The sequence below is a fragment of the Myodes glareolus genome, chromosome 3, assembly GCF_982192425.1.
Source record: "Myodes glareolus chromosome 3, mMyoGla1.1, whole genome shotgun sequence".
NCBI lineage: Eukaryota > Metazoa > Chordata > Mammalia > Rodentia > Cricetidae > Myodes > Myodes glareolus.
In genome coordinates, this window is record NC_142028.1 from 69,699,053 (window position 1) to 69,725,590 (window position 26,538).

At 47.9% G+C, this 26,538-nt stretch overlaps 2 protein-coding genes across 5 annotated transcripts; one reads left to right on the plus strand and one right to left on the minus strand.

Moving 5' to 3' along the window:
• Positions 1-121: 121 nt before the first annotated feature.
• Positions 122-6,485, minus strand: Airim (AFG2 interacting ribosome maturation factor). 4 transcript variants are annotated; one of them, XM_087904623.1, is made up of 5 exons: positions 6,190-6,485; positions 4,831-5,105; positions 2,797-2,976; positions 1,508-1,626; positions 122-1,377 (listed from the first exon to the last, which is right to left on the minus strand). In XM_087904623.1, the coding sequence occupies exons 2-5, from the start codon at positions 5,103-5,105 to the stop codon at positions 1,298-1,300; spliced, it is 654 nt and encodes a 217-aa protein (XP_087760749.1). In that variant the 5' UTR covers positions 6,190-6,485; the 3' UTR covers positions 122-1,297. The 4 variants fall into 4 exon arrangements, with proteins under 4 accessions (XP_087760749.1, XP_087760750.1, XP_087760747.1 ...); XM_087904624.1 differs by having other exon boundaries at positions 6,156-6,485; XM_087904621.1 differs by having other exon boundaries at positions 4,831-5,108; positions 6,156-6,485.
• Positions 6,486-6,614: 129 nt separating this feature from the next.
• On the plus strand, positions 6,615-22,654 carry Cdca8 (cell division cycle associated 8). The gene is made up of 10 exons (XM_048434458.3): positions 6,615-6,925; positions 7,037-7,165; positions 9,488-9,528; positions 13,012-13,084; positions 16,893-16,972; positions 18,515-18,579; positions 19,276-19,368; positions 20,452-20,578; positions 21,227-21,313; positions 22,006-22,654. The coding sequence occupies exons 1-10, from the start codon at positions 6,832-6,834 to the stop codon at positions 22,048-22,050; spliced, it is 834 nt and encodes a 277-aa protein (XP_048290415.1). The 5' UTR covers positions 6,615-6,831; the 3' UTR covers positions 22,051-22,654.
• Positions 22,655-26,538: the final 3,884 nt, after the last annotated feature.

A 26,538-nucleotide genomic window follows, 5' to 3' on the forward strand; every position in this document is an offset into this window, starting at 1 on the left:
CTTTTGCTTTAGGCTTACTGCCCTCACTCTAGCCCCAGTCTCTCCACATATTCTTTCATTCCGTCAGCTCTGTTCCCTTAGAGAGCCCTAGAACACTATGAGAAACACTGACGCATGCAAGGAAAGGAGAAAGGCTTTATTAGGCTCACCATCTGAGGGGACAGCACATCACTGCGGGGAAGTCAAGGTGGCAAGCACTTGAAGCAGCTGGTCACAGGACACCCACAGTCAAGAGCAATGGCTTAGTGCATGCCTGCTGGTGTTCAGCCTGCTCTCTCTCTCTCATGGGATCTAGGGCCCAGCCCATGAAATGATGCCACCCACATTCAGGATGGCTCTTCTTCTCACCTCAATTAAGAAAATCCCGCAAGCCTGCCTGCAGGCCAACCAAATATAGAACATTCCTCATTGAGACTCCCTTCCCAGGTGACTATGTGTGTCAAACGAACAATTAAAACTAACGATCACAGCTGGCATATTCTCCTACCTGGCCAGTCACTCCAAACCCAGAAGAATGTAGCCAATGAAAGGTCACCGAGCCTCAAGTCTGGCATCTGGGGAGTCACTATTCTCAGCTAACATATTTCTTTCCCTTTTCTGAGACAGAGTCTCGGTATGTAGCCTTGGTTGGTCTGGAGCTATATGTACTCCAGAATGATCTCAAAATCACAGAGATCTCCTCTCTGGGGGGGGGGGGGGGGATAGTCCCGGCCCTCACCTACTTTTAACAGCTACAGGGACCTCTCAAAGCAAAGCATTCAGAACAGCTCACGTTGCACCATCTCCCCCTGGTGGCTAGTTTTGGAAATAGAAATTGGCTTGATGAGCTCCTGTAAAGGGGTAAACATTTTAAATGCTCCCTTTCCTTCAGTTCCTCCCTTCTTTGGGTGTGCAAGAGATTGAATCCAGGTCTTCATGTGCCACACACACACTGCTACTGCCCTATACTCCCAGACCCACTCAGGACTCAGATACACATAACCAGGACCTGAGCCAACTAAAGTACTTCAACTGACACAGAGGCAGAGGCAGCCATGGATCTTTATCCCCTGGTTCTTTCCTTCCTTGCCGCTTCAAGCCTAACGATGGAGACGGACACTGTTTATCAGTGCTGCCTTTCCTTTTCCCTCTGCCCCTATCCACTTCCCAGAGCTGCAGTACAGTGGCCACGGGCCCTTGGCCATGGCCTAGCACGAAGAAGCCCTAGGGACCTCTACCGTTGGCACTGGTATTTCGGAGCGTCGGGCTACAGCGCTGATGCTCACTTCGAGATAGCTGAGGGCGGCAACAGCAGCCCTCAGCTGCGGGGCTCCACAACTCCAGTCACTGCGCAGCTTCCTGGCTCCTCCAGGAAGAAGGAGACGCTCACCAAGATATCTAGAACAGGAAACGGGGTACACAACATCAGGTTTAAGGGCCCAAAGCACAGCAGGGGTGTCTCTAACATCCCCACAGAGGCAAGCGGCAGGGAAAGGAAGGCAGCATGGGAGCTAATGGAAAGCAGTACCTGGCACAAAGCTTTGGCATTCGTCTTCTGAAATCTCGTCCCAGGCCTTAGGCAGTGCTTGGATGCTGGCCAAGTCTCCCCAGTGGATGGAGGAGAGGAGGTACTTTCTCTTCAGGTACCTTCCCAGAAGTTAAGGATGGCTCAAAAAATAAAAAATAGAAAAGGAAACCTACTGGGGAGAAGTGTAGGAAGCTAGAGCGGCAGCACAGCCATTGGGACACCTTCCCGGGTGGGCGGGGCTTACCAGTGCCAAGGGACTGCCAAGCACCTGTACTAGCACAGCTTGATGCTACTAAGAGGACCCAGACCTCACAGGCTGAGAATGGACCAGACAGAAAAGCAAAAGTGACCTGAAAGATAGAACTCAGTGGCAGTTCTGGTCAGCTGTAGTGGTCTATGCCTTAATTCTGGTACTCAGGAACAGAGGCAGCCGGACCTTCTAAATTCAAGGCCAGCCTGAATTACAGAGCTAGTTCCAACATGGTCAGGGCCAAATGGAGAAATCGAAATGTAGTGAAAATGAAAACACCCCAGTGGCAGTTCAGATGAACACACCACAGGCAGAAACAGCGAGACAAAAGTACGGGGCAGAGGAAGCAATGGTGTCCTGGCACACTTGGCTAGAGTAAAAGGTGGTACAGAGGTGACCTGAGCCAGAATAAAAGCAGCAATGGAGGACAAGGCAGGGATTCTGAGACTTTCCCAGCGTTAATAGAAGAGCTGACAACCTCCGGATGAACACAACTAGATCTCCTGAAGATGACAGTCTGTGGTCCTTAACCACAGGCAGCTCAAAGAGAGAATCTGTTGGAAGAGGATACAGGAGTAAGAGTCTGTGTCCATCACTGCTTCCTGGGTGCCTGCCCTGACATTATTAAAATCACAACCCCAAGCTGGGTTAAACACACCTTTAATCCTGGCACTCGGGAGGCAGAAGCAGGCAGATCTCTGAGACAGAGGCCAGGACAGCCAGGACTACACAGAGAAACCCTGTCTTGAAAATCAAAACAAACGAACCAATCCCAGCCCCCGCTTCCTACCTAGCTGTTCCTCTCTATTCTTAGCATTCGCCATCAGACACTATATACACGCCTGCCCCTCAGCACTCACGGCAGGGCCTAGCAGGTGAAGTGTAAGGAATGCCTATAAAGAACCAAATGCAGGAAGCAGCCAAGTCTGAGCACCGACAGAGAACTGCGCAAACTGTACAGCCTGCTGACCTTGTGCAACCCGAGCCAGCAAAGGCTTCTAGGAGCAGTTCCGGGCAGCCTGGACGCACTCAAGGATATGAGCTTCGATAATGTCTGTCGATGTCTTGCAGCCACTCCAACATGTCAGCCACAGAGGGGCTCACAACCGAGGGCCGCAGGACAGCGTCCATGTCAAGCGCAGCCGAGTGCTGCTCGTAGGTCTGAAACACCCGCTCCACATGGCTGCTGACTGTGTCGCGAACCCTGAGGAGGGTGGCTCTGTGGGGAAAATGGGATGTCAGGCAGTGTCACAGAAAAGGGAGGAGGTAAGGCTTATCTATCCACTACTGGCATCTGGAGGTTTTTAGAGAGCACCCAAACCCTCAGACACGCTCGGGAAGTGGTCTACCACTGAATTACACCCCAATGCCACTTTGCAAATTCTTTTTAATTACGTATGGGGGAAGGGTGCCCACATGCCACAGCACACGTGTGGAGGACAGGAAACTACTTTGTGGTGTCCATTCTGTCCTTCCACCTTTCTGTGTGTTCAAGAGACTGAATGCAGGTCATCAGGTTAACTTAGCAAGTACCTTCACCCAGTGAGCCATCTTGACTGCCCTCATTTGGACAGTTCTTGAAGGACAATGTGGGCTTGGGGTGCACGGACCTCTGCGGAAAGTGAGGTCTTTCCCCTGAGCATAAAGGCTCCTTTGCTCACTGTGTCTCCAAAGAACAGGACAACATATACAGCAAACACAGAGTCAGTGTGTCTGTGAATGGTCATTAGAGAGATAAATACAACCACGTGTACAAAGAGGCAGTGGTGGCGGCATCAACCGCCTTTAATCCCAGCACTGGGGAGGCAGGAGCAGGCCGATCTCTGTTAGTTTGAGGCCAGCCTGGTCTACAGACCAAGTACAGTCAGGACTACTTCCCGTCTAGGCGGGGTTAGACAGGACACAAGGACCCAAAAAGAGCAAAAAAGAAAGGGTGCTGGGATGAAAATTCTGCACTACCAGTTGCTTAGTTTATTATGCTAATGCAGACTCCCATGATTTCATCACCAAGACAAAGGCTGTAACTTCTCAAAGGACAAAGGATTCCCTAGCCCAGATCTCTGGCCCTAAAAAGCCAGACAGATTTACCATGTCAAAAAACAAGAAACAATCCAAAATCCACAAGTCTATGAGCCTAGCTTATAGACAGTGACCAACAGCAATAAACAGAAAACAAAGTATCAGTGTAACACTTGCGCTATGCTTGGGGGGGGGGGGCTATTTCAGTTACACATGTATCTATCTGTGTGTAGACCGGGGTGGTGCTGAAGAGCCCCAGTTCAAGTGGCAGGCAGGCACACTTCAGAATCCCAGCTCTGCTCCTCACTGGCTGTGTGGTGTGATCAGGACAATTGGTTTGACAGAAAGTACGAACAGGGTTAGCCCAGAGGTGTATAAGGTAATGCACATAAAACCCTTAGTTCTGGCACGTACTAGCCCTAAAATATACCAAAGACGACTACAGAAGAAGGCTACACTCTCTCCAGTCCCCTTCTTTTCTTTTTCTTTTTCTTTTTTTTAAGATTTATTTATTTATTATGTATACAACATTCCTTCCATGTATGCTTGCATGCCAGAAGAGGGCACCAGATCTCATTATAGATGGCTGTGAGTCACCATGTGGGTGCTGGGAATTGAACTCAGAACCTTTGGAAGAACAGTCAGTGCTCTTAACCTCTGAGCCATCTCTCCAGCCCCAGTCCCCTTCTTTTCTGCTTTTGTAATTTCTTTTGCTTATTTAGTTGGTTTAAGGTTACTTATTTTTATTTTATTCTATTTATTTATTTATTTTTGAGACAGGGTTTCTCTGTGAGCCCTGATCTCAAACTCAGAGATCTGATATGTGACTGACCTGTTTTTCTTTTTTCTTTTCTTTTCTTTTCTTTTTTTTTTGAGACAAGGTCTATAATGTAGCTTAGGCTGGCTTTAAACTCAACGATCCTTCAACCTTAGTCCCCTGAATGACCACTCCCACCTTGCTTTTGTAACTTTTGTGCACCCACCCTGACTGGGGCTAGGATGCCAGAAGCTTTACGATCTCTCCACCAAGAAAGGGGGCCATGGAGTCTCTTACAGCCTGTCAGCTAGTTTGTCCAGGGCAATGTCGCCAGCCTCCAGTTGCTTGCGCCTCAGCCGCTCCTGTAAGTCCGGGAAGGGACGAAGGGCAGGCACATCCTCGAACCGGACGTTCTGTGCAGCCTGCAGCTGCTCTGCCAGGTTGCTGAGAGAGGAGAGGAGGGGCGAGCAGTCCTGCAGAGTGCTCTGCCATAGGCCCTGCTGCTGCTCCACCACGGGGAAGCACTTCCTCAGGACCTCCTGCACAGCCAGCAAAGGCTGGTCTTGAGCCATCTTCTGGGAAGACAAAACCAAGAGTCAGGGTACCAGAAGGGGAGGGCCTGGGTCAAGGATGAGTCACATCTGACCTCATAAGAAGGCCAGCTTTTGGTCTTCAAATAGTCCTAAGGCAATGCAGAAAGGTAGGGAGGTGTTGGGTGAATGTGAAAAGGAACATGGGCTCCCATCCCGGAAGCAGGCTGATGGCTCTGGTCAACAACAAACTGAGAATTCCAGCAGAACAGCTGCCAGCTGCCTAAGGCCTGCCTCCCCGCCCAGCTGTAAACCCTCAATCTTGTAGAAATCTCACCAGAAATCTCACCCCAGGGAAAGGATGCGTACCCTTCCTGGTTTCACCTTTTAGCTTATAATATCGTCCAAGGCATATCAGAAGTCACCTCACTTCCTTCTCTTATCAAAAAGAAGACAGAGAAGGGAATAACAGGTTTTTGGGTTTTTTTTTTTTAAGAAACCTTCTTGAGATGCATCTTGAAAGCCACCGAAGTAGTATACATGATTAATGTTAAAAGACAATCAATTACTGACTCTCCCTTAGAAGCCCACACCCACTTGGCTATGTCTTGCTTCCTGAGATTCTTTGAGCAGCTGGTAAAAGTGTCTTTTATTTTCTCTCTAGGTGCCTCTCTCTTAACCCTTGTGCTTAAGCCTGTATTAAAACGAACTTTAGGCTGGGCATTGTGGCATGCACCTTTAATCCTAGCACTGTGGAGACAAGAGATAGGCAGATCTCTGAGTTGGAGGCAACCTGGTCTACAAAGAGAGTTCCAAGCCAGCCAGTGTTAGACGGTGAATCCCTACGAGAGAGAGAGAGAGAGAGAGAGAGAGAGAGAGAGAGAGAGAGAGAGAGAGAGAGAGAGAGAGAGACTCTGCTTTATAAATGAACTGAGTAGACCTGAATCCTTTTTATTGTCAAAGTCACCAACTGAGCTGCAGTCCCTAAATGCTCAGGGGAACGCCTCATGCTGCTACGGGTGGGAGGGTGAAGCTGTGTCTCTGTCTTGTCACCGCTACACTCAAGAGTGGAGAGTCTGGCGGTCCTCTTACCAGCTCTCTCCGTGGAAGGACTCTTGCTTCTCACCTCAGGAAGGGGGTCCTGGAAGAGGTTTCTTCAGGACAAGGAAATCTTTTGCCTTAGACTACGAGTTTCTGGAGCCTGGTTCTCCTTGAAGAGGCGCCTGGAGCCAGAGTCTCGTCTCCTCTCTTTGAGCTTGCCAGCCGTGTTCCTAAACCGGCAGGAAAACCTAAATCCTGGGTAGTCAAAGCTGAGTGGACACCAAGAGCCACACTGTGCTTGACACTGTCTGCACATGCTCAAACGCAAACCCTACAGTCTAATTCCACTTTGTGCGATTCGGAAGTCGCGAAAAGAAGGCGTAGGCCGCAATGACTTCTGGGCATTGAAGTCCTCTATGAGAATTGGTGGACAGAGAACAAGCTTTGTTGTGATTGGGCGTTGTGAGAAGCGTCCCAAGACGGCGACTTGTTATTGGCCGTCCTGTATTCGTTGAGTTTAAATTGGGTGGCGGTTAGCGGAGGAGCTGCGAGGTTTCCTGCGTCTGTGTTTCAGGGCCTGCAGGTACGTGTCCACAGACTTCAGGATTCCCAGCCTCCAACAACTGAACTCCCGCCGCTCCGCGGTCGCGCACGTCCTCTTTCCCCGTCTCAGCCTCCGAACCCGGCTGCTAGGTTCTTCGCTCGACGCAGCCCTCACCCCGACGCCATGGCTCCCAGGAAGGGCAGCAGCCGCCGCTCCAAGACCAACGCGCTGCGGAGCCGCAAGCTCGCCTCCTTCCTGAAGGACTTCGACCGCGAGGGTAAGGAGCGGATTCGCGGCCCTCGCGAATTCCGGGCGGGCTTGGGCGCGGTGGCGACGGCTTTGCCCGCTTGTTGACAACCGGAATCCATCGGCTTTGACCTCTTTGCAGTGCTAGTTCGAACCAAGCAGATCGAGTCCGACAGACAGAACCTCCTCAAGGAGGTGGAAAACTTATACAACATCGAGATCCTTCGACTCCCTAAGGCCCTGCGCGAGATGAACTGGCTCGACTACTTTGGTAAGAGCGGCTAGCATCTTCCCGGTAGCCGACTAGTGCTTGTCTTGAAAGCTTTCTGTAGCGACTCGTTCTTAATGAGGCCTACCATACTCACCCGTGGGAAATTGCCGGCTGTCATGACCTATAATCGAATGGCAGGGCCCTAGAAAGGGAGCTGACTTAAAGTACCCCTCAGATGAGCATTCTTATTAGGATAGCGCGCCTCACGTTCACAGCCGAGTGGGAAAGCATTAGCAGACAGACATATGTCAGAGGCAGGTAGGATGATGGAGGCCTTAAGGGAGAGAAGAGACAGCGCCTTCAAGTCCGGAGGCTCTCGGGGGTGAGTGGAGGGTGTTGCACACAGACCTAGGTAGCCTACTTGCCAGTAGGCAAGGACGCAGGGCACTAGGCCTTACAGAGGAGGGAGAGAGTTGCAAGGCCAAGGCACAGCATCATCTTTCTCTCTCTCCCTCTCTCCCTCCCTCCGTCTCCCTCCTTCTCTCCCTCCTTCCCTCCCTCCATCCAAGGAGAGGGTTGGGGAGACACACCCATATTTAGGGGAGTGGGGGTGTGTGTGATCTAAATCCACCCTGTTGCTCAGTCTCACCCAGGACTGTCATCCAGCCCATGGGTAGGCAAACCTTTTCTCTTAATAGGCCAGGTAACAAATATTTTAGATTTCTGGAACTGGATTTCTGTTATAGTTCCAAAGGAGTCATGATGAATTTTATTTCTGGGCACATGGAATGTCAATTTCACATAACTTTCACACATCAGGAAATACTTGTGTATACTCGGACTTTTGAAAATGAATGAATAAATTGAGAAAAATGATTTGGTTTTGTCAAAGCTCAATTAGAACAATATTCTCAAGGAGCTCTTTCGTATGGAAATCGCCAGTTTAAAAATGAGCAAGTCACTTGTGAACTGCAAAGACAGGAGTGTTTTTCTGACCAGAGAAAGATCCCACCCCATCCCCACCACTTGTTAGACTTCAGTACAACGTGGAGGCATCGTTCTCTCCCATCCATTAGGTGGCTGTCACTCGCTCCCTTTTCCTCACCACTGATAGCTGCCGGTGTGGCTCTTTCTTCCTGGGCGGAAGTGCGTGTTTTTTTACTCACAGGAGCCGTGATTCTTCTGATATGCCATATTAACCCATGTGCTCATTCATTTCTACAAAGTTAAACCTTAGTCACTATACTGGGTACTAAAGATGCAGTAAGGAATAAAGCACACACTGTCTCCACACTAAAAGCTTATAGGTTAGTGGAGAGGGTCTTTTAAAAATTCATATAGAGCTAGGTGATGATGGCATATGCCTGGTCTACAGAGTGAGCTCCGGGACAGCCAGGGCTACACAGAGAAACCCTGTCTCAGGGTGGGGGGGAATTATATAGAATTAGAATTTTAAATACTACAAAAAAGATGGAAGTAGTAGCCAGTAAGTGCAAATTAATCATAATAGTAAGCCAGTTTGAGTTTTGTTTTTGAGACAGGGTCCCTTTGTGGCCCTGGCTGTTATGGACCTCTCTTAGGTAGACCAAAGTGGCCTTGAACACACTTGAGATCTACCTGCCTCTGACTCCCAAGTTCTGGTATTCAAGACGTGTGCCACCACGCCAGACAGTAGACCAGTTTTAGCATGATAAGGTTAGGATACAGAGAGAGACTTTACTCAGGCTCACATATTTAGAGGCAGAGTCTATTTGAACCCCTGGCGCATTCTGTTTATAAGGCCTAAGATCTTAATTTATACATAGGAAGGATTCAGGAGGATTTCTAATAAGAGGAGCTAACCTAAGTTCTCATTCTACGTCTGGATCTAACAAAGATCTTTTTAGTCTGACATTTATTATGCCAGGTTCCTACCAGGACCAAAGGGTATCATCTCTGGAATCCAGTTCAGGCAGGAGTAGACAACTAAATAGCTCCAGTAGCTTTTGAGTAACTTGCTGTGCTATGTACGTGCGTGTTTACACTTTGAAGCAGTCTATTATAGTAGAGAAATTAACAGTTTGAGTGTGGCATTTGAGCTGAGCTTTAAAGAATGAGTAGAAATGTGAAGGGTACAGAGAAGTACTGAGCAGAAGAAGTGCTGTGTATCAAAGCACTGGATCGTGTGGACAGCTGCACATTGGGGGAACAACAGGAACTCTGAGGACACAGATGGAGAGTGACTAGCTACAGCAGTGAGGGTCAGACTGGAAGAAAGATTGTGAAAGGCAGTGCTAGATCCAAGGCTTCACCCATCAGTTTGAGAAAGATAATGGATAGTACTGGGAAAGACAATTCATCATTCAGACCTAATAGTAACTAAATATAATGTTCTTTTTCAAGCCCTTGGAGGAAACAAACAGGCCCTGGAAGAGGCAGCAACAGTAAGTGAACCATATTGTTTTTGAGTTGGTTAGTTTGTAAGTTTAATCCTGTCATAAAAATCCAGCTATTGGATGTACTGTAGAAAAGGTTCCTCAGGACATTATTTGTGTCAACTGATAGATATCAGTCCTTAAAAATGAGTGTGCTCTGTGACACCCCTGCCTCCTGCATCTGTGAGTTCCTCATCTTGGGTTGCAACCAACCATGGGTCAGAAATACTCAAAAAAATAGATTGCATCCACACTGAATATGTACATACTTATTCTCTAAGTCCACAGCATAGCAAATGTCTATATAGTATTTACCTGGTGTTAAGTGTTTTGATTTGTTTAGAGAGAGTTAGAAATATATAACACTTGTTTACATTATATGCAAATACTATTCCATTTTCTTTGGATTTTGATTTCCTGAAACCGTCTCATGCAGACTGGCCTAGAACTCATGATCCCCTTGCCGACCTCTCCAGTCCCTTCTCCCTGACCCCTTAAAATGTCATAAGGCTACAGAAATAAGACTATTATATCGGAATATTTGGCCTTTTAAGCTGTGCAGCTCTGTGGTTACAGTGGTGAGAATCTTTTGCTAGTCACAACAAGCACTGTTCAACCTTCCCGAATTTGTGTCGATGAAGTGATATACGGAAAATCCTCAGACAGCACTGGGTGGGGATCTGTTTGCCTCGGATTGGAGCTCAGAGCTCCTAAAAGTCAGCTGATGGCCAATGACCAACAGTCAGTCAGTCATACCTCTCTACCTCCATACACACTCACTCGGAGTTTGAGAGCTGGGGGAGGGGGGGCACAGCAGTAGGGCATGGGAGTCATGGCCTGTCCCCAACACATTGCCATGACATCTGGTAGGAAAGTTTGTGTTTTTCTTTTCCTTCTGAAAGATGAATAATGTTAGTTTATGAAATAAACTGGTAACAGATTAGTTTATAAACATATAGATAAACAGATTAACATGGAGTTTGTGGGCGGTGGGGAAGGTATGACTTAGAGTAAGGACTTAAAAATAGGGACTTGGGATCGTTGGAGGGAAAGGTGGTGCAAACTGTGAGGGGTTGAGAAATATCCCAAGGAGAGCAAAGATTGACCTGTTACACAAGCAGTGAGGATGGATTTGTCAATCCTAAATCATCAGAGCAATCTGGTCCATTTTGACAGCTTCCTCGTGGTCCTTTACCCTGAAGTTTGTAGGGGAAGTGGAGAGCATTAGAGCTTAAGTTTCTTTAACTTTTTTAGACTCAGCTGAGTGTGGTGACGCACGTCCTCAATTCCAGTATTTGGGAGGCAGTGGCGGGGGAATCTCTGACTTCGAAGCTAGCCTGGTCTACAGAGCGAGTTCCAGGACAGCCAGGACTACATAGAAAAATCCTTTCTCAGGGAAAAAAAATATATTATGCTGTGCCCTCGCCTAGGAGACTGGGAAATAGAGATTGTTTTCATGCCACACTGTTGAAGACTCAGTCACTACCAGGCACAGCCTTTTCCTTATCGTCTCCTACCAAAAGTGATTTTCTCCTTCAGACACCAGCCACTATAATGACCAGCAGCCAGGTTACTCTTAGCCACTATGTTGACAGCACAATGGTAGAATGTTTCTGTCCTTCCAGAAAGTTCTATTGGACAGAGTTGGGAACTACTCCAGCATTGGCCTTCACAAAGTCTCTAGGCACGACAAAATCATATATAAGCAGTACATACACACACTCACCTGTGTTCTTGTAAGAAAGTTTATCATAGTTTGTATGAGTTCATCAAAACTGGAGTATTGGATTGAAAGGATACAGTGACTAAAGGGTTAAGTCTTCACTGAGTAGTGGGTGTTCATTAGTTTCAGAAGTTAAAGATAATTAGGAGCCAGTTGTTGAAGTGTTTGGGGATATGTGCTATAGAAAGGTGGAGACAAGCGAATCAAGCCAGAAGCTGTACAGCGTACAACAACCTTAGTCCACGTTCTCTCGTTATAATGAGTCCCATGACTCATCTCACTCAGCCCCTGCAGAGACCCAGATTTAATGTTTCAAAACATTCCAGCTGAATCGTGCTCATTAGCTAATATGTCTCTCTCATTTTAAATTAGTCAGATGCGCAGAACTGCAAATAAACCTTCTAATGCAGTGTGGGAGATCCAACACTACCACACCAAATTGAAGGAATTCCAGGTTAGCTTTGTTTTGTAATCCAGGGGAGAAATTATAGTTTGGCTCCAAAACTCCTAGCTAGGTTTATTGGGGCTCTCAAAACCACTGTGTGTCCAGGCTTACCTTGAACATGTTGATCCTCCTGCTTCAGCATCTCAAACACTGCAGTTACAGATTTGGTGATTCCCTAAGAAGACTTGTGACAAAGACTTATCACAAGAATGCCAAGCAGAATGAGCAGGGCATTCTCATCATATACAAATGTCAAAGTTCATAGGGAGCCAAGCAGGCATGGATGGTGGCGCACGCTTTCAATCCAACCACTCAGGAGGCAGAAGTAGGTGGATCTCTGGAGATCAGGGCTAGCCTGGCCTACATATTGAGTTCTAGGACACTCAGGGCTACATAGAGTGACCCCGACTTAACAAAACCAAACCAGAGGAAGCCAGGTATAAGTGACCAGGAGTCCCCTTCCAGTGGAGATGCAGAACAAGCTTAAGTCAATGTAGGTGAACTGTTTTCTTAGCAGAAACGGTCACTCAAGACTCTATATAGATTTTTACAGGAGCTAGTCACTTGGGCATCCTCTGCCTAGCAGAGAAACGCAGGTAATAACGTGTAAACTATATTTGGTTGCACTAAGTTTAAGCACAGAGAGCTATTGTTAGCAGGAATGAGGAATCCTGAATTCCTTGTTCTCAGAAGCCAGCAAGGTCCAACCTCACAGTCAGGCCTGCAGTGTTAACTCTTGCACTGTGTCCATGGTCTGCCACTAGTAGTGAGTTCAAAGCCTGCCAGCCATTACTAGAAATGGTAGAAACTTGACAGGAATGCTAGACATCACTAATCTGTTAAAGAGCTGTTTCCTGCTGAGCGTAGACAGCCTCAGAATTCTCCTGGTGACTTCCGCGCTCCCTACCAGTCTGTCTATCAATCCCCTGTCAGTCATGCTTCATGGGACTTTAGGGTCCCCTGAAGAAAGGACTCACTATGAACCCAGTCTCTTGGCTGTGTAGGAAGACCCTGTCTCAAACAAACCAACACCACCAATATGCAAGTAAAACTGAAAAAAAGTGTGTGTGCGCACACACACTTAAACATACATACATGCATGTATATATGAACACAACCAAATCTATAAACTTCCTTTAAATAACCCTAATCCTAATCAGAACCAGTAAATTAACCCTGTCATTCCTCAAGAGAGACAAGAAAATAGAACAAGGAAAGAACACATAGCCAGAAGCAAGTTTTTGGCAAGGTCTTGTGTGGTAGGTTTATAATTAGTTTGTGCCTGATTTTTTTTTTATTGATTGTTTCTGGCTGTTTGTCACAGACTGATGTAGACATCACAGAAATAAACAAGTTAACAGCTGAAGCTATTAAGACACCATTGAAATCTGTCAAAAGTGAGTACTTTTTTCTTTTGTATAATTTTATTTGTATATGTTTATGGTGTGTGTGGGTGGGTGAGTGGGTGGGTGGGTGTGTGTCACTTTAGTGAACTTAGAGCTTGCCTCTTCAGCCAGTCTAGCTAGCCAGCTTGCCACATGCCCGGTCTCCACCCCAGAGGCTGGGGTTACAGGTGGCCTTTTCCCTGGGTTCTGGGTGTCTAAACTCCCTTCCTCAGCGTGCATGGCAAGCCCGCTATCCACTCATCATCTCCTAAGACCTTTGGTGGTCTGAGTCAGAGCCTCTACGGAACACAGAAGGGCCTGGAACTGGCCAGCCTCTTACCTCGGTGCTAGAATTAGAGGCATGTGCTAGCATGCCTGGTGTGAGTGCATTTCCAAGCTCCTCATGGAGCACAGAGTTGAGATCCAGGAGGCTTTGTTGACTACTCAGACCGGGCCTCATTGGTGTGCCTCTCTCTGCCAAGACTATCTGGATAAAAATGTGATTGGTTGAAAAGTGGTGGTGCCTGTTTTTAATCCCAGCACTTGGGAGGCAGAGACAGGTGGATCTCTTGACTTGGATGTCCACATAGAGAGTTCCAGGACAGCCAGGGCTACACAGAAAAACCCTGTTTTGAAAAACCAAAAAAAAGAAAAGAAGTTGGGTGGGGTGGGGAAGCTGTGCTGGAAGCTGGGCCTCGGTGCCTGTTTTCTTTCTCCAGAAGTGTTTCTCCCTGGCATCATCAGTAGAACTGAAGAGAATTGCAAAAAATAAAAAATAAAAAACTTCCTTAGCATTTAAATGCTTGTGACTCCATTCAGTGACCTCTCTGCCTGTGCAGTCATCTCATATGCTTACCCATACTGCAGGACTGTTGTGACCTGTATTCATTTGCAAATGGGTGGTGTGTGCTTATAGGACAACTTACAGTAGCAAGCACCCACTGAATCATCTTACCAGCTCAGAAGCAATTCTTTGGGAAGCTAGAATATAACTAATGAATATGGGATTAAGGCATAGAACTTTTTTTTTTTAAAAAAGATTTATTTATTTATTATGTGTACAATGGTCTGCCTGCATGTATCCCTGCAGACAGAAGTTGGCACCAGATCTTATTACCGGTGGTTGTGAGCCACATATGGTTGCTGGGAATTGAACTCAGGACCTCTGGAAGAGCAGTCAATGCTCTTAACCACTGAGCCATCTCTCCAGCCCCAGCATAGAACCTTTTTAAAAAAAGAGAACTGGACCACATGCCACCGTCACTGTTCAGTGACAGCTTGATGCATCCGATACTGGTGAGGGGCAGACCTTCCCATGGCCTGTATGTACAGGCTGCTCTCCAGAGGGGCATTTAACACTCAGGAACAGAACCATTGCCAATTCTGACAGCTTCCATCACACCTGCCTTGTAGAGTGAAGAAAGTATGCAGTGTTTGCCCCTGCATACAGGATGGGAGTGGGCTAGAGTTCCTGGCCCCATGTTCAGTCTGCTAGGTCCCTCTATATCTTTTTGTTGGTTGGTTGGTTTGGGTGTTTAGTTTTGTTTTAGGACGGAGTTTGTGTACACAGCCCTGGCTGTCCTGAAATTGGCAGAGACCTGCCTGCCCCTGCCTCATGAGTACTGGGGTTAAGGGGTGTGCACCACCATTGTCGCAAATTACCTCGATACGGGAAATAACCAGGCCAGCTTAAGGATAACAATTATATTTTTAATTGTTGTAATGGGAAAACTCATGCCACAAGAATGGGAAGCCCGACTTCCTCTGTCTGGCGGGAAGCGAGAAAACGTGCACCTGGTCCCTCTCCGATTTTCTTCCTGGGCTCCAGGTAGCCATGCCTTAACTAGGTGTGACTGGTTAACAGAGCTTCCCCATCACACCATACCCGGCCTCCACTGTCATTTCTTTGTTTAGATAATAGCACTTTGCTTTGAGCTCCCTAAGTTTTGCTTACTTGATGGCTAGCAGTTGGAACTAAACACACCAGGCCTGTCATCAACCAACAGTTAATACGTGTCCTTATAACCCTTTGACCTTTCAGCTTCAGCTAAAGGGAAGCTATTAAAAGCAAAAAAAAAAAAAAAAAAAGGCAGGACAGTGACCTTTAATTCCAGCACTTGGGAAGCAGAGGCAGGTGGATCTGTGAGTTCAAGGCCAACCTGGTCCAAAGAGTGAGTTCCAGGACAGCCAGGACTACACAGAGAAATCCTGTCTCAGGAAACACACAGGGGAAGGGAGAAAGGGAACCCACCATCCCAGTACTGGAAGGTGGAGGAGGGGGGTCAGTGGGTCAAGCTCAGCCTCAGCTACAGCGTGAGTATGAGGCCAACCTGGGCTACTTGAGACTCTTCAGAAAACACACATTTATGGGTCAAGGTCACGGCTAATAAAAAAGGCTATAGTGGTTGAACCCGATCTCTCCACCACTATGACTGAATACCTGAATTTTCTCTATGTAACCCCTGCTCGGGATTTTTTTTTAGCTCCTAGCTTGTATTTATTTAGCAAAACTTGGTGGTGATAATTTGTTTTGTTGTGGGGTTTTTTTTGGGGGGGTAGGGTAGGGAGGGTTCGAGACAGGGTTTCTCGGTAGCTATGGAACCAGTCCTGGAACTCACTCTATAGACCAAATTGGCCTCAAACTCACAGAGATCCGTCTGCTTCTGCCTCCTGAGTGCGTAGATTAATGGTGTGTGCTGCCACCGCCTGGCCTGTTTTTTAAAGAGGTTTTAAACAAAGGAAAACAATCAATGGTTAAAGCAAACAAGAAAACCAATATGTATTGCTACTGTAGGGCCAGCCCAGCATTCTGGTTAAGATAGACTTGAGCCAAAAGTGATGGCATGCACCTGTAATCCCAGCGCTTGGGAGATTCAAGCATGAGAATTCCAAGTCTGAGGCCAGCATGGGTTATATAGTGATTTTGAAGCCTGCCTAGGATGTGTAACAAGACCTTATCTCAAAAAAAAAAAAAAAAAAAAGGAAGGAAGGAAGAAAGAAAGAGATAACTGCCAGAAAACAACAAAAACAAACACATTAGTCTGAGATTGCTGCTGCCTCTTACTAGTTCAGCTGGCTTTAATGAAGACTCACCAGTTGTTGTATCTATAAGCGTCCTCGCTTGACAAGGTTATAAGACATGGAGCACGTACACTATAGGAATGGGTGTGGAGGATTGTTGCTTCTGTACCCTTGAACCCTAGAATTGTGCCTGTAGTTGTTATTTGTGGAATGAATGAACAGGAGGCCAACTGGACAGTAGGAAACAAAAGTTATAGAAACTACTAGTTCTAGTCAGGCAGTGGCGCACGCCTTTAATCCCAGCACTCAGGGCACAGAGGCAGGTGCATCTCTGTGAGTTCGAGGCCAGCCTGATCTACAGAGTGAGTTCCAGGATAGCCAAGTCTACAGTGAAACCCTGTCTCAAAAACACAACCCACCTCCCCATAAAAACAAAAGCTACTAGTTATTACATTGGTATTTGTAATTATCTTAGAAGGAACTAGGAGTACAAGGGATGTTTGTTTTTTTTGTTTTTCGAGACAAGGTTTCTCTGTGTAACAGCTCTGGCTGTCCTGGAACTCACTCTGTAGACCAGGCTGGTTTGAACTCACAGAGATCCGCCTGCCTCTGCCTCCCGAGTGCTGGGATTAAAGGTGAGCACCACCACCACCTGGCACTAGGGATGTTTAAAATGGATGATTCCAGTGGAAATAACAAATTCTCATACTTAAGGTGCTCTTACGTGGAAGGCAGAGCTATGGAATCCCCTTAGCCAGACAGGTTCTGGCAGAAGTAACCCTAAAACTGTTTGTTACAGAGCAGAAGATGATCCGGGTGGATGAAGTGATAGTGGAAGAAGAAGAAGAAGAAAGCCATAAGAATCTTCGGTCTGCAAGAGTAAGCTGACAGGGATTACACAAGTGCAGAAGGATGTGGGACAAGGCTGGAGGGATGGTTTGGCTGCTCTTGCAGAGGGCCCTAGTGCCTGTCATGGCTTACTTCTGTATGTAACTCCAATTTCAAGAGAGCTGGCATCTTCTGGTCTCCACGGCCCCCAGGGACGCTTGTAGCACACATACATACATTCAGGCATAACACCTGTACAAATTAATTTTTTTTAAATGTGGAATACATTGTTACTCTGGCATAGTTCAAACTGGAAGACTGCACTTTACATGTCAGAGAGCTCGTCACTGGAGATACAAGTGTAAAGTTTGTGGATCGGGAAGCGGAGGGAAGTGCAGACCAGATAATGAGTGACCCAATACCAAACTTGAGTTTCCATTCTGTCGGGCAATAGTAAGAGCTGTCAATATTTCAAAACTATTCAGAGTAAATGGAAGAGGGAAAAGAAAAGAAGGGACATAGTCAGGACAGCCTGAAGTAAATGCCTACTAACAAAAAAGTGGGGATGATTTTGGGGTGAGTTTATAAAGAAAAAGTGAGCTTGGTTGGCCTAAGAAAGAAGCCAGAGGTGGTAAATGCTTTCTAGACTAGATAGCTGTCCAGTGACTGGAGGACCCTGAGAAGGCAGAGCCGCTGGTTAAGGTTCTCAGGAGCACCGCCAATTGCCTGCCCCGCTGAGTTAAGTAGTTTTCAGGCTTTCAAGGCTAGGCAGGATTTCAGCCTAGAGCCCAGCCTGCTTGAGAGATGAGACAGAGACACTCTGACCCCTGGGTCTTTATACCAGGGTCGTCCAGGTGGGAAGGCTGCTGGAGAGCACGCAGGTGGGGGAGCTGCTGGTGTGCACCAGAGGGGAAAACTCCTGCGATGGCCAGGACGAGAGACAGCAGGGTCGGGTATGAGAGGCCACAGAGAGAATGGGACCCTGTCAGGCACTCCCAGGACTCTGGAAGGTGAGGACACAGAGGAGTCCCTGGATTGGGCACATGAGGTGCTCTGAGTAATGACCATAATGGTACTTTAAGGAAAGTAATGGGAGCAAGCCCACCTGACCAGCCAATTAGTGAGCTCCAGGTTCAATGAATGAGCCTTTCTCAAACCATAAGGGGAGGAGCTCTAGAGGAAAAACACCCAACATGTACACTCCACATGTACACTCATGTCTGAGTGTGTGTGTGTGTATACATACAAGATTTCCCTTTAATCTTAGCCCACATCTTCTATTTCAAAGTCCTTAAGTTCTGCATATTGTAATTACTGAATTCTTTACAGTGGCCCTTGTATATTTGGTCTGGGTTTTTGAGACAGTCTTACTGTGTAGCCCAGGTTGGCCTTGAACTCACTGTCCTCCTGCCTCCTGCCTCAGCCTTCCGGTGCTGGGATTCCCAGCATTGTGCCACTGTGCTCAACTGCAATGGTTCTTCCTATGTGGAGTTTTCCTTTCAAAAGCCAGTTCTCTTTCCCCTCTGTTTTTATCTTTCTTCTCTCCTTTGCTAGGCTCTGTGTGACTTCAGGTTTGTTTGATTGTCCCTTCAGGTCAAAAGATGCCCTCCATCCAAGAAGAGAACCCAGTCCACACAAAGAAGGAGCAGGAGCAAAAGGTGATGATTCCCTGAGAGAGATGTGCTGGTTGTTTTTGTTGGAGAACTCCATTTAGTGTGGCAGAAGTAGACGCAGAGAGAGCTCTGGGAAATGAGGGGATAGCAGCTGGAGCCACCTGATGTGCCCACTGGGAATTTGGATCCTCTGAACAGCAGGAAGTACTCGTAACCATAGAATTGCCTACCCAACCCAAAATTAGTTTCTTGATATACCCTCCTGGTCTTGCTTAGTTAAGAATCTCCATGGGCTCAAACAGATCTTGCAGACTCCACTGTAAACTCTGTGGGGAAGGGGAAACAGCTCAAGGGATTGGGCTCTGTACTACCTGTCTCTAAAGGAGGGCAGGCCATGTCCTGGCAAAGACATCAGCCATCTGCCCAGAGAGAACCAGTTGCTTTCATGGTCCACAGGTTCTTCCATCCAGCCGGGAAGTCCCATGCTGCCACAGGCTGTTGAATTCAGTCTGTCTGCACCTCTCTGTGTGGTCTTGTGGAAGTTCTTTACTATGATGAGCTTCTGTGGCTGTAAATAGATAAGAATAGTGCTCCCCTCCCAGGCAACTCAGAGGGTCCCATAACGTGGTGGGTGTGGGGCAGCATCTGACATGACCACTTGCCTCTGTGGCTGCTGCCATCCTTGCACCTTGACTTGATGCCCCACCACCACCACCAACATGGGCTGTTTCTTCCCTGCAGGTTAAGCCATAATTTTGTGACACCAGCTATGAGCAGGCTGGAGCCATCTATGGTGAAACCAACCCCAGGGATGACACCTAGGTTTGATTCTAGGTGAGTACCGAGAGCAGCCCTGGTGTATAAGTGATGCTCCTGAATCTCTGGGCTGAACTTCCCACAGCGGACCCTCCCCTGACCCTGATGACGGGGAGCGAGCACTGGTCTGTCATAGCTAGAAGGCCTGTGCTTTTAGCCTTCTGACTCTGGTTGGATGGTTTTGGAAGCTGAGTAGTTGCTTATCCCTATACTCTTTGAAAGTTACTGTGAAGGCCAAGGGGTGGTAGGATGGTAGGGACGGTAGCAGGCACTACTAATCCAGCTCTTAGGAGTGAGGATGGTGAGTGCTCCAAGGGAGGAAGCTCACAGTCAGAGCCGTTTTCCAGGCTGCTTTGGTGTAGTGTATGCTCCTGCTGCTCTCGTGTAGACAGAAATGAGGAAGCAGAGCAGTAACTTCAGGGAGTAGAACAAGAAGGAGTTATCTCAGATGAGGAAGACTTCATTTTTTATTAATTTTGATTTTTCAAGGCAGGGTGTCTGTGTAGCCCTGACTGTCCTGGAACTAGCTCTGTAGACCAGACTGACATTGAACTCATAGAGATCTGCCTGCTTCTGCTGGGATTAAAGGCGTGTGCCACCACCGCCTGCCAACTTTCCATTTTAATTCCTACTCCGCTGTTTCCAGTGACATCTACTTAACGTCATTTTGGAAGAAATACATATCGGAGTTCTGAGTAGAGAAGGATGGTCTCAAGGGTTAGTGTGATGTCCTGGAATCACCATCCTTTGACCTTGGAGAGTGCCTCGGGATAAAGCACTTAGCTACCCCTGGAAGCACAGTGTAGTTCTGGTTCTGTGGATGGGTGGGTGATGGGGACCCGTATGGAGCTTTGGCCTTCAGTTTGCATGGGTACAAGTTGACTTCTGCTGGATGTATGTTTGATAATTGCAGCCTCCTTTCCCCAGCTGTGTTAGTCATTACAGCTTGAGAAATGTTTTCCCTAAATTTAGAATTTGCCTTCTTAGAAACATGTGATTTGAAAACTACAGCTTGAGACCAGATGGGGTTGGAAGAGCTTGTTGTGAGGGTGTCATTATTCAGTCTGCCAAGCCACCTTCACAGAGTTTTCCAACTTTTAGGGTTTTCAAGACCCCAGGCCTGCGCACTCCAGCAGCCAGGGAGCAGATTTACAACATCTCCATCAACGGCAGCCCTCTCGCTGACAGCAAAGAGATCTCCCTCACCGTGCCCGTGGGGGGTGGTGCAGTAAGTAGTGCTCTGGGAATCCAGGCCCCAGAATGCTGCACAGCGAAGCCTCTTTCCCCTAGTTGTGTCCCCACACCTGCTTCAGAGGCCCTGAAGACTCCCTCAGTGGGTGGGTCCTAGTCACCACACCACCTCAGCACTCAGAACCCGGTGCTCTCTCCCAGGGTCAGGGCCCAGCTGGGAGGACCCGTGCCTAGCCCTGGGTTCCATCTGTCTCTCAGCTGTCTTCTGCTGCCCTTGAGAAGCAGCTCAGTGGTGCAGTGGGTGTGGACAGTAAGGGCTATTAGAGTGGGCACAGAAGAAGGCACAGCAGGGGTCTGGAGACATCATGAAACAGGCTGGCCCGGCTTCTCAGTGCTGCAAGGAGCAGTTACCATCCTGCATGAGGGGAGGGCAACTGACTGCAGATTTGATCTGTGTGGCATTGTACTTGTGTAATCCAGCCAGTGGTCCGCTGATAGCATTAACTGTGCCATTGTCCCTGAGTCTTTAACACACTGGTACCACCCACCTACACTATCATTTCTCCATCCGAGCTGTCTTCTGTCACCTCATGCAGAATATTAAGGGGATCTTGAGTACACTGGCTGCTGGTAGAGCTTCCAGTCTAGAAGAACATGCCATCTAACCCTTTCTCCCTCCATACAGAGCTTGCGGTTATTGGCCAGTGACTTGCAGAGGGTTGATATTGCTCAGCTGAATCCAGAGGCCCTAGGGAACATTAAGAAGCTCTCGGTGAGTCCTGGGTTTGTCTCCATGTGGAGGAACTTGCCCTTGACACTGGCCTCTGTGGGACTTTGCAGAGCACAGCTCAGCTCTCTTTATTGTTCCACTGTCAGCACTGTTCCATTTTCTGTCTTAGTTTAAATTCTCAAGAGGACTAGCCCGCCTACAGCCCAGTCAGCCGTAGTTGGCTGTGGGCGGGAGCTTGGGGTGCAGGCATGTCTGCTGGAGGCCCATCTTGTGTACATCAGGAATGGAACAAGCCTTGAGCTAAGATCCTAAATAAGTACTAAGGTGTCGTAGATGCCTGTGACAGCCATTCCCCAGCATCAGTGTACTTCACTGTCTCACTTAAGAAATGAGACTCCCATTAGTCTCTGATTAGTTACAGTACAAATAAAGAACAGAAGGAAGAGTCACTCAGATCTAGGCCTGGGATGCTGGAGGGCCGACTCAGTGATCAGGAGCTTGCTCTTGCAGAGGACCCAAGTTGCCTCCCAGCAAACATGACAGTTCACAGCCACCTGCAATTCCAGTTCCTGGGAATCTAGTGCTCTCTTCTGGCCTCTGTAGACACTAGACACATTCACACACAGAAAAATAAAAATAAATCAGTCTTTAAAAGCAATCCTTGCTTGGGTAGACTAAGAGCTGACTGAACTGGCATGCGAGGCACATCTTGAAATGACCTCTCTCCTCTTTAGACCCGCCTTGCCCAGATCTGCAGCAGCATACGGACCGGCAAATGAGAAGATGCAAGAGCAGCCCAGGTGGCAGCAGGGACTGTGGTGGCAGAACATGCACATCTGTCCTCGTCTCCTCATCCTATGGGGTCCTGGATGTCGGGTTTTACCTGCTGGCCATGAGTGGTGCTCTCTGTCTGTCTCTGTTTATCAAAGGCCGTATGTTGGTTTGACAGCTCCGTGTCTTCTGCACACCTCTACTTGGATAGGGAACACAAGCCTAGTTGAAGGCTTTGTGTACCTGGTGCAGAGTGGCTGAGCTGTCTGTGGTTCATGATCCCACTAAGTCTGTAGACTGCTTGGAGCATTGTCCTGGAGCGCTTACCAGAGGGCCTGTGTGACTTGTGCCCAGGGTGGGGCAGACCATGCATAGCAGCGGGCCCTGTGCTCCCTGCGAGTGCAGGTGCATCTCTCTCTCTCTCTCTCTCTCTCTCTCTCTCTCTGTTAGTCTGTTGCTATTTCAGCCCTCTATAGACGGAGGTGTTTCAAGTTTTCTTTTCTACTGCTGGGGCTCTCATACATGTTGTTTCTGAGCAGTGGCATTTCAGCTGATTTGTCCTACTGAGAAATTGCTGTTTTCAATAAATGTTGGTTTGCTTTGTTTTTTAAATCAGTCCTCAGCCTGCCTGTTGTCTCCAGCTGTGCCGCACTCACTCGGGTGGTTTGGGAGCTGCGGCTCCTGGAGTGGGCAGCCCTGGACAACTGCCTTCTCAGGAGTGTGGAAAGAAACCTTTCCTATGGGCATAAGCTCTGACCTCCAAAAGGGACCCCAAGATCCAGGGCTGTGGTAGCTCAGGCCAGCTGTGTTCCCCTCTGTGTCTCAGGAGCTAAGGAGGATGAGCTGAAAGGCAGCACAGTAAACCAGTGTGGGACTGGGCCAAGAGGAAGAGGGCACCCACTGTCATTCTTCTTGCTTACTCCATAGACCTGGGGCTCAGGCAGGGTCTGCCTTCCTCTATCTCTCCACAGTGATGCTGCATGGAATGCTGGTGGCAGAGGACTCTGGGAAAGAACTGGAGTCATCGCTGGACTTGCTGTGTGTGCACTTTATAAGAGAAGCCACCTCTGGTCAGTGGTAGAATTTGGAAGAGAGAAGTAACAGCCTAGATTAACCACACCTGAGGCTTCCAGCTGTCCCTTCCGTCTCTCAGTGTTGAGCCTACCCTCGGGATTGAGTGGAATTCCACAGAGTACACAGGTGTTTCAGCCACATTAGTCCTTCCTCCTAAGAAAGACAAGTTTTCCCCCATCTCAGTGTTTCAAAAAAACGGGCTGGATGATGTGAAACAAATTGCATCCTCAGTGTTTGGGTTAGTTTAGCAGTAATTTTTGCTTTTCTGATTTTATTTTTATGTATATGAGTGCTTTGCCTGTGTTATATGTCTGTGCACCACATGTGTGCAGTGCCCTCAGATCCCATGGACCGGAATTGCAGGCAGTTGTGAGCCACTGTGTGGGTGCTGGAAATTGAACCCTGGTCCTTTGGGAGAGCAACCAGTGCTCTTAATTGCTAAGTCATCTCTCCAGTCCCCTGAATGACATATTTTTAAAAACAAGAAGATACCACAAAGACTGCTAGCCTCCAGAAATAAGGAGACCAGTTGATCAGAGGTGAGACATGACTTTCTAGTTGAAAGCAGCCCAGAGGTGACATTTTCCCCTCACCTACTTCATCCCTCTGGATAGTTTGTGCCAGAGCTGCTCAGGGTGAAAGGGCAGATGCCCTGTGGTGTCCTCCCTCAAGACCCCAGAGCACTAATAAAGGGAAGGTTCCTCTGACTCCTCTAAGGAGTCCATTGCTGGACAGATCTGCATGTCTTTCCTTGAGACTAGGTCACCCTGTGAGGTAGTTCATCAGTGAGAGAGGGCATCAAAGCATTGTTCTTTGAAAACCAGAAGCAAAATGTTCTCTCAAGGTAATTAAAGGCCCATCTCCAATAAGTAGGGAATCCTATTCCACACAGGGCTCCCAGCTTTAGGGTGTTCCCAGGATCCTTGAAAAGCAAAGCAAATTTCTGTCACAGTGTCCACCTTCTAAATCTGCCCACCTTTTTACACACTGTGATGGTTGTTCACCTAAAAGTCAGTGTAGCACACACTCAAGGAATATAAGTAAGTAAAACAATTTACTAGGTGTGGTGGTACCTGTCTATAATTCCAGAATGTGAGGGTTGAAGGCAGGGGGATCAGCCCCTGCACTATCTTATCAAATGTGTGCAGCCCACCCTCAATGCCTACAATTCCTTATGTGACATAATGCCAAGAACCATCAGAATGGAGGCGTAGACTCACTATGGACATCAGAATGGAGGCATAGACTCACTATGGACACACCCCAAATGGACAGCAAATTATGGAGTACAAGACCCACCTAGGGGTTGGGGAGGATATTCACAATTAAGGAGCAAGCTTGGTCTGGGTTCTTTTTTTTTAAGATTTATTTATTCTATGTGCATTGGTGTTTGCTTGCATGTGTGTCTGTGTGAGGGTGTTGGATTCCCTGGAGCTGGACTTATAGACAGTTGTGAGCCACCATGTGGGTGCTGGGAATCGAACCAGCCAGTGCTCTCCAGCTCTCCAGCTCCTTTTTGTCAGTTTTTTTTTTTTTAAAGATTTATTATGTACACAGTGTTCAGCCTCCATGTATGCCTGCAGGCCAGAAAGAAGAGGGCACCAGATCTCATTACAGATGGTTGTGAGCCACCATGTGGTTGCTGGGAATTGAACTCAGGACCTCTGGAAGAGCAGCCAGTGCTCTTAACCTCTGAGCCATCTCTCTAGCCCCTGGAACTAGCTCTTGTAGACTAGGCTGGCCTCCAACTCACAGAGATCCTCCTGGCTTTGCCTCCCAAGTGCTGGGATTAAGGGCGTGTGCCACCACCACCCAGCTAGGTTTCTCTTAAATAAAGCTGTTGGTCGAAATATTTCCCCTGCCCACACTTACACGCTGTAGGCATCTTGAGTTCATCCGTGACCCCAAACGGTTTCTGATTTCTCTCTGTCACCTCATGCACTTCAGCTTAACTGGCAAAGGAGTATGCACTGGTAGGCAGTACAGCGGGGGTGAGGTCAGGAGGGTGATGCAGCCTGCAGAAATGCAAAGGTCAGCCCCTGCTTAACAAAGGTGGTAAACTCGGTTTCCCCTGGGAAGACCCCCCCCAGGGGGTGCAGAAACTAGGCAACACAGCCTCCTGAATCCACAGTGCCTAAAATCATGCCTCATTCTTTTTATAATTGACTGTGCAGTAAGCAATTAGATCTTAGCTTCCAGTGCTGGCCACTAGTAGGTGTCTTATGTCTGGTACACACTGACTGAATCAGATCAGGCTCACTGCCCAGAGAGGACCATTTCAACTCCCAGCCATATGCTGCATCTTCCTGGGGTCTCACCCTGCTAGTGATCACCCTCCCTATACTGCAGGAGCACTTCGCTGCAATCTAAGATCATTCAGCTCCACTCCCCTATCCATCCTTCTCGTGACTTCTGCATCTCTAAAATTAAGGTCATTGTTGAGAGTTGTGTAATTCTCCCTCAAACTCCTGTGTGGAAATCCTAACCCCAATAACTGAACATGACTGTATTTGTAGATGGCATTTTTGAAGAAACAATTAAATTTAAATGAGGCTGTTGGGCTGGGCTGGTATGGACCAGATGCAGAGAAACAGAAGATGGCCATGGTTAAACCCAGGGATGCTCCCCTCAGCCTGCAGAAGGAAGCAATACCTTGACCATGGCCTTCCAGCCCGGAGTTGTATGATGGATGATAAGCATGAGGTATGTACAACACCCAGTGTGTAGCACCTTGCTATAGTGGCCTGGAAGCAGCATGTCACCAATGTCGTCATCCTGCAGGTGCCATCGAAACTCACACTTCCTATGTGAAACTCACACTTTGGCCTCTCCTTCCTATGATGAGATTTTTTAAATACTCATTTTTTTAAATGTGCATTGGTGTTTTGCCTGCATGGATGTCTGTATGAGAGTCTAGAGACAGTTGTGGGCTGCCTGTGGGTGCTGGGGATTGAACTTGAGTCTTCTGGAAGAGCGGCCAGTGTTAGTGCTCTTAACCACTGAGCCATCTTTCTGCTTCTTGCCCCTCCATCCCAGCTGCCCTGTCATGCTGGAGCTTCCCTAGTACTCCCCTCTATTCTCTATGCTCCTGTGCTGACCTCCCTCCCATGACCCCAGAGGTCAGTCTCTAGCTCACATCTCTGCTCCAAGGTCCAGATCTAGATAGCTACCCATGTCCTACGCAGGCTTCAAGCATCGCACATCCCAAATGCACCTGGTCATTTCCCATCCCTGGCTCCACGTCTGCCCAGGCACCACTTCCTCCAGCACATATAACTTCCTTGCTTGACTGGTTTAATGAAGCAGCCTCATGACACCCAGTGTGTCCCATGTGCCCCTGACCCTTGTCCAGGCCCATTTCCTGTGTCTCCACTAGACTGTGGTATTCTTCATAGCAGAGGGATCTCAGATGCATGCATCGC